The following is a 7986-nucleotide window of genomic DNA, read 5'->3' as shown; positions in this document are numbered from 1 at the left end:
AGCTCAGACTGGCATCATGTAGTCTGGGCCAGAATTCTGGAAAGGCCGCAAAGGCCCAGGCTTTGTGCAGCTGTGGCCCAAGGGGGCGGTGGTACATGGAAGTGGAAGTTAAAAATGGGCAGCCACATATAAAAGAGGGGTGCTGCTGCCCAAGAGAGCTGTACATGAAAAAGGGCTGGTGCTGTACATGGATAGCACACATGGAATGGGGAAACTGTACATGGAAAGGTGTGGAGGGGGGGGGGGGGGGTTGCTGCTGCTGCAGAGGGAAGAGGCGCAATATGAAAGGGGCACAATATATTAATTCAGACTTGCATGTAGCTATAGAACTACTACTGTCGCCCCCCCCCATCAACTGTGATTAGTGACACACCTTTAGTGTCTGCCTACTGGAGGGAGGGGATTTCTAATCATGGTGCTCCTCCCACAAAAATAGGAGGGAGGTAAAACAGGAGAGATGGCCCAGACTGTCAGGTGGGCCACAGCTAGCCCTGCTAGGTAGCAATAGACCACTGGATTGTAAACACAAAATAGAGTATTTACACTGCAAACTGAAAATTCTACCACTACCACTAGTACTTATATACAGGTATAAAGGTGCAGAATTTTGTGCTACAAAAAAAAATAAAAAAAAATAGGCTTTCACTTTAAAGAGAAATTGTGACCAAGAATTAAACTTCATCCCAATCAGTAGCTGATACCCCCTTTCCCATGAGAAATCTTTTCCTTTTCACAAACAGATCATCAGGGGGCCCTGCATGGCTGATATTGTGGTGAAAGCCCTCCCACAGTATGATGTCAGGACCATGGTCCTGGCAGTTTCCTGTCTGTGAACCTTGTTGCATTGTGGGAAATGGCTGTTTACAGCTGTTTCCAACTGCCAAAAAAAGCCAGCAGCAGCTACTTCGAGCGACATCGCCTGCCAGCAGTAAAAATGTCACCATGTAATAAATGTCAGAATGTAAATCAGGGATTTAAAAGATTTTACAATGGGCAAACACTGACTAAATCATTTATACATAATTATTGTAAAAATGATGCACTTTTTTATTACATTATTTTCACTGGAGTTCCTCTTTAAGTTCTAATATATCGCTTTAAGTGACTAAAATAACTTTTTGTGTATGGCCTACATATTATATTAAGGGAAAAAAATAAATCCCTGCTTTCAAGCCAATAAAATAAATTAGCTGCGTTCTCCAGCAATCGCTCTTGGCTTTGAGTCTGTAAACTCCCGCGTTGAGTGACTTTGCAAGATGTCACTTTCTTGGAAATGTTGGCAAGAAGGGAGCTTTCTGGTTGTCTTGAAAAGTGGCCAAAACTGTCAGCAAACCTGTTTTCTGCTGCAGTGTTTCCAAATCTTCTGCTTTCTTGAAATAAACATTTGCGGAGTACAGTAACGTAATCCCCAGCAGAATTCTCAGCTATTACCCGGGTCTAATTAAAAAGACGGATCGAGTTTTAACAGGAGGAGCAAGTTAAATACTGTAACATAATAAAATAAAGAACTCCGACCTCCTAGAAAAAAATCCTTCACTCGTGCAAAGCAAATTGTCCCGTTTTGGAGGAGACAGTCCCTCTTTGTCAACCAAGTTCCTCTGTCCCTATTTCTTCCTCATCTGCCCTGCTATCAGGATAAATGTACAGATCTATGTAAAGATGTGTATATTTCTGCTGACAGCATTTCTTAATTGACTCTAAACTTTATTCCCATCCTTTAAATTGATACAGCCCTTATGCTCTAAAGTGAATATGAAGGAAAACTGATGGATGATAACAGAAAGGACCTAAGTTGTTTGATTTGCAAAACTACATCATTTGCTTAAAGAACCATTATCGCGAAAAAAGTAGGCAGTTAAAATCTGACAGAACGGACAGGTTTTGGCCCAGCCCATCTCCTCATGGGGGATTCTGAGGGTTTTCTTTGTTTTGCCCAGGAGTTCTTAGCCCAGGAATTAGTATTGATAGCGGGCAGCACAGCAAGGGAGAGACTGGAATCCCCTCAGAACAGTCCCACTAGTTCTGCGGGTGTCACCCCACTTTATCAAATAGAAAGGACACCACATAGTGGGGGAGGATGGGCAATGCTATGCCTATGACCCTGTTGGGGCTCACTGCTGTAGAGCGATATGTTTGCCATTTGTCACGGTGGGATTCGGCAGGAACATTGCATCCCCGCCAAAACACAAAAAAAAAGTGTAAAACCCGAGGTGGTTTCTGAGAATGATATCCGCACACAGAGGATGGGTCTGCCTATACAGCCCAGCCTCTGTTGCTATGTAGTGCCCCCCCCCCTGCGCTCTGCTATGCCCCCATAAATCACAGCCGCGCTGTCGACATGCAGCGGGCTGTGTTTACCTATGTAGTGTCACTCTCGCCGCCCCCGCCTCCTGCATAGCTCCGGTCCCCGCCCGCGTTCCTTCCCTCCCTGCTGATTGGAGGGAAGGGACGTGGGCGGAGACCGGAGCTATGCAGGAGGTGGGGGAGTGGCGAGAGTGACACTACATAGGTAAACACAGCCTGCTGTGACACGCTGCATGTCAACAGCGGGGCTGTGATTTCTGGGGATCTGGGGACATAGCAGAGAGAAGGGGGGTATGGGGGGACACTATGTCGGCTATTTCCAACTATTTCTGAGCGGAGAGCCGATGCTGCACCTGCGCTGAAGCCGGGAAGGTAAATAATTACATGTCCGCTGTTCAGTGGGCTGCAGCGAGACCGCCGTGGGACACAGGACAGGAGGACGGGGGAAGCCTCGATAGGATCTGGAGGCTTCCACCTACCGGGGTGAGTACCCCCTCCCCAGGGGAATTTTTTAAGTTACGGATCTTCTTTAACCATAAAAAACGCTGTTATTTGTTCAGAATTTTGTAATTCTCACTTTTTTATTCTTCTTCTTGCTGTTTTATCTTTCCATTACAGGTTTTTATTTCTCTGGTGACTGGGACAGGATATGTGTGCCATGCTTGTGTCACCCCACCGGTTCAGCCAACGGCACCTGCAATGTGACAAGTGGCCAGTGTCACTGCTTCGATTCCTCAGTCTCTGGAGTAAGATGTGAGCAGTGCAGAGATTCCTTCTATGGGTTTAATCAGGACACAGGAAGGTACAGAGAAAGCATTTACTGTATACGTGTACTACGGGGTTGTAACATTCAAAAACAAAAAATTTCCCAAAAAATAGTTAGTGCCCAAAAATATATGTAAACCACTTGTTTCTAAAATAGATCCCTATATGTTACCATTTTGTTTGGGTGTCTGTCCCTAACTGTGCAGTGCCATCAGGATTGTGGGAAGTTTTTTTTTATAGCTACAGTAACAGCATCTCCGCATGCAAATAACAGAAAGCTTCCTGTGTCGGATAAGAAAACGACACTATTACCTGAAGGTAATTGCATTCCTCCTCCATTTTGTAGAGTTTACACATTGATGTAAGCCTGCTATCTAGGTGATTTATGTAAGCTGCGGTAGTAGTGAAGGAAAATTAACACTGAGCTGAGATGAAAAAAAATCTGACAGTGAACACTAAAACAACATGGTACGTAAGATAAACAAAACATTTCTTATTGCACTATTTTCTTATTTTTTCATGTAATATGTTGTTTCATCCCGCTTTAGTGGAAATAATGCTAGTCACAAGCTCTACCACAGATTTACATCCAGGGGCGTCTCTAGCCATTTTGTCACTCCAGGCGAGAAATCCTGTGGCACCCCCCCTCCCCCCCTGTGATTGCCCCCAGTCCCATACCCCGCACCCCTCATGGTGAACCTCACTCCTGTGGTGAACCCCACCCCCAAGACCCCCGAAAATCATAATGCAGCAGCGTTTCACCAGAAAATATACTTATTGTGGCATGGGTTCACCAGAAAATAGTTGTTATGCAGCAGAGCGTTTTACCATAAAATATACTTATTGCGGCATGCACTCACACACACCACACACAGTACACACACACACACTATACACACACACAGTGTACACACACACACACACACAGTGTACACACACACAGTACACACACTGCACACAACATACACACTATACACAGTACACACACACACACACTTTAGACAGACACACACACACACACACACGCACGCGCGCACGCACGCACGCACGCACGCACGCACGCACACACACACACACACACACACACACACACACACACACCATACACAGCACACAGTAGACATACACTATACACATACAGAGATAGGAGGAGTGGAGTGAGACTGAGAATAGCCTGAGATGGAGCAGTTTATCTGTATTGCAGTCCCACATTACACAGAGACTAGTTGCTGGTAATAGGACTGCTGTCCCTGCCAGTCTCTTACACCAGTCAGCAAGCAGCCCTCCTGGAGTCTAGGGACTGTCAAAACTTTTCAACCTGTTTAACCACTTGATGACCCACCCTTTACCCCCCCCCCCCTTAAGGACCAGCGTGGTTATTAGTGATCTGTGCTGGGTGGGCTCTACAGCCCCCAGCACAGATCAGGGTGCAGGCAGAGAGATCAGATTGCCCCCCTTTTTTCCCCCCATATGGGGATGATGTGCAGGAGGGGTCTGATCTCTTCTGCCTGCGTGTGGCTGGCGGGGGGGCACCTCAAAGCCCCCCTCCGCGGCGAAATTCCCCCCCTCCCTCTCCTACCTGTCCCCTCCCCGGTGATCCGGGCTGCACAGGACGCTATCCGTCCTGTGCAGCCAGTGACAGGACGTCCCCTGTCACATGGCGGCGATCCCCGGCCGCTGATTGGCCGGGGATCGCCGATCTGCCTTACGGCGCTGCTGCGCAGCAGCGCCGTACAAATGTAAACAAAGCGGATTATTTCCGCTTGTGTTTACATTTAGCCTGCGAGCCGCCATCGGCGGCCCGCAGGCTATTCACGGAGCCCCCCGCCGTGATTTGACAGGAAGCAGCCGCTCGCGCGAGCGGCTGCTTCCTGATTAATCAACCTGCAGCTGGCGACGCAGTACTGCGTCGCTGGTCCTGCAGCTGCCACTTTGCCGACGCACGGTATAAGCGTGCGGTCGGCAAGTGGTTAAGACCTTATCTGCACTTGCAGTCATTATAACAATGGGGAGAGACCAGACAGATTTTTTCCCACTGACCCTCCAGACGAGTTCTACATCATGCTGTGTATATTTACAAGCTTGCCTGCCCTCTAATTGCACTTTTATCAGCTAGTGTAGTGTTTTACATTGCCTTACATCAACAAACCTGAATACAGCAGACACAGGACCAACCCTAAAGGTGGCCATACACTGGCCCGATTTGCGCCCGTTTCGACAGCAGATTCGATCACTGGGATCGAATCTGCTGCCAATCGTTCACGCTACACGCCGAATTTCGATCCATTCCGTCCGATCCCGTCGATCGCGCCGTGCGGAAAATAACCGTCGATCGCCCGCGGGTAAAGAGCGCATCGCTAGCGGCGTTCGAGTGCCCGACGACCGACGCAATAGAGCCGCATACATTACCTGCTCCGCCGGCGCGACTCCCGTGTCTCCACTCTTCTCCGTCTCCGCTCTGGTCTGCTCTGGTCTCCGGCATGCTTCCCTTCTTCCTGTCCCGGCAGGAAGTTTAAACAGTAGAGGGCGCTCTACTGTTTAAACTTCCCCCAGACAGGAAGAAGGGAAGCATGCCGGAGACCAGAGCAGACCAGAGCGGAGACGGAGAAGAAGAGCGGTGACCGGGGACAGTCGCACCAGCGGAGCAGGTAATGTATGCGGGCGGGGGGAGCGGCGGCAGCACCACCACAACAGATTGTGATCGGTTTCAGGCTGAAATCGGTTACCAATCTGTTTGCAGTAAAGGTAGCCATACGATCCCTCTCTGATCAGATTCGATCAGATAGGGATCTCTCTGTTGGTCGAATCTGATGGCAAATCGACCAGTGTATGGCTACCTTAAATCATTGAATGAAAGGCGGCCTGGGGGGAAGTCAATGCCTGGCTGCTACACAGTCTCTACATCCACGCAGTTACCAGTAGCAGAGAGAGAGGGACTGAATTCTCAGGAGTCGGACTCAGGAGCTGATGATGCTGTACTCCTCTGATCCCTGACTAGGATGAGTGCCTTCTCTCACTGACTCATTCATTACTGTGGTTCTTTGAATCATTGAGCTGAAGTCCAGTCAGCCCCGCTGCTGCTGCTGCTGTGTAAACTGACACCTGAGTCAGCTGAGAGGCATTTCTTCTCTCACTACTCAGTGCAGAAGCGCCCTTGCCTCTTCCTGTCGCCTTAGGCGAAAATTTATAGCTGCCTAATGGCTCAGACGCCTCTGGTTACATCCATTCAATATTTTATCCTGATGAAGGCCAAAACAGACTGAAACAGCTATCTACAATTTGTTTTGTATGGCTCTGTATAGCTATCAAGCTACAGATATGTTATAAAGCAATGGTTTTTCAGGGAAATAAAGGAATAATTTGGACTTTCAATCCACGATCTTGAAGTATCCCTGATACTTCAGAATGGGAGTTTCTGGGAAGCAGCAGGTGGATAAGCCTAGGCGCTGTTCGGCAAAACCATACACATATAAGAAAAACCATCGCCCGCTGGGATCTAGACTTGATGCCTCAGGTGACAGTTCAGGGCCAAGTTCTGTACAGACCCACCTCTAGCCTGCAGGCTAGTAACACATTCTGTGGGGGGGGCAAAGGGATGACTGGCAGTCGTTATTACCAGCCCCAGCTGAGTTTGATCTAACATGTGTACAAGGCTTAACCCCCCTGGCAGTATTCCCGAGTGTAGCTTGGGCTAAGGTTTAGATGCTAGGAGTGGTAAGCCAGAGCGTAGCTAAAATGGCAGCTCCTGCTGCTTATCTGGGTCCCACTTGCGATCAGCGCTGCCCAGCGGGACTCCAGGGCTCTCTTGCCGGCCACCGGGATCCCCATCTCCTCTCTGCTTCCTGGATCCCAGTGGCCAGTGGTGGTATGGAGCAGCGTGACGTCATCAGGGGTGGCGCTTAGAATTCAAGTGGACCTGAACTCTTGCACACTACAGAAGGAAACAGAGAAATACAGCCTGGATGTATATATATATATAGAGAGAGAGTTTAGTCTGTCTAATTCGCCCTCTCAACCTGATCTCTGGCACAGGACAGCAGGATACAGAGAGAAATGCACCCAGTATGTATGTAGAGCGTTTAGCCTGTCTAATTCCTCTTCGCTTGTCTCTAATCACGATTTACATGGTCCATGTCGCAATATCGTGGAAATGACAGTTTGGTGCTCAAAAATTGTCGGTTGTCTGCAAAATCGCTATGTGGGTACATTGCTTTACTGTACTGATTTTTGCCTGGATTTTGACTACTCTCTGCCTGCCACCTGTACCGACTTCTGCCTGGATTTTGACTACTCTCTGCCTTCGGCCTGCACCAACGTCTGCCTGGATTTTGACTACTCTCTGCCTGCCGCCTGCACTGACCTCTGCCTGGATTTTGACTACTCTCTGCCTGCCGCCTGCACTGACCTCTGCCTGAATTTTGACTACTCTCTGCCTGCCGCCTGCACTGACCTCTGCCTGGATTTTGACTACTCTCTGCCTGCCGCCTATGACTGATAGTAAAGGGAAAAAAGTCTGAAAGGAATCACTCTTCTACTGCCCCGATTGTGATATCGCCCTCTTTGCCATTTACTGTTTCAAAATATACCACATGCAGGAGGTGTATTAGGTAAATATGTACATACTGTATAGTCTGGTGCCTTATTTGTACAGTTTCACTATTTTTTAAAGAGAACCCGAGGCGGCATTTTCAAATCTTAATCGGACACAGAGGCATGTCCTGTGCACAATGACGTGCCTCTGTATCATTGTGCTGCCGCCTTTATTCTGACATATTTTGGTGAGTTATGACTTAACAATTGGAGCCATAAAATGCTTGAAAAGAATGTACCGCTTTTAGACCCATAAATCCAGGCAGAAATGCACCGCCAGGGAGGAAGAAGCATTATGTATTGTGTCTGTCTATCCTGCTGGAGACA

General features: G+C 48.3%; 1 protein-coding gene across 8 annotated transcripts in view; it reads left to right on the top strand.

The window, feature by feature from the left end:
• The window catches only part of USH2A (usherin), a 1078291-nt gene that overhangs the window by 201390 nt on the left and 868915 nt on the right, over positions 1-7986 (top strand). For 7 of the 8 annotated variants that reach the window (XM_068232882.1, XM_068232881.1, XM_068232884.1 and 4 more), the window contains one exon: positions 2923-3106. In XM_068232882.1, the coding sequence (XP_068088983.1) occupies positions 2923-3106 (184 nt within the window). The remainder of the gene's footprint in view (positions 1-2922; positions 3107-7986) is intronic. The other variant, XM_068232887.1, reaches the window with a different exon arrangement.

This window comes from Hyperolius riggenbachi, chromosome 4, assembly GCF_040937935.1.
Source record: "Hyperolius riggenbachi isolate aHypRig1 chromosome 4, aHypRig1.pri, whole genome shotgun sequence".
Classification (NCBI taxonomy): Eukaryota; Metazoa; Chordata; class Amphibia; order Anura; family Hyperoliidae; genus Hyperolius; species Hyperolius riggenbachi.
The sequence above is the reverse complement of the archived record's forward strand: the minus strand, read 5'-3'. Positions and strand labels throughout refer to the sequence as shown.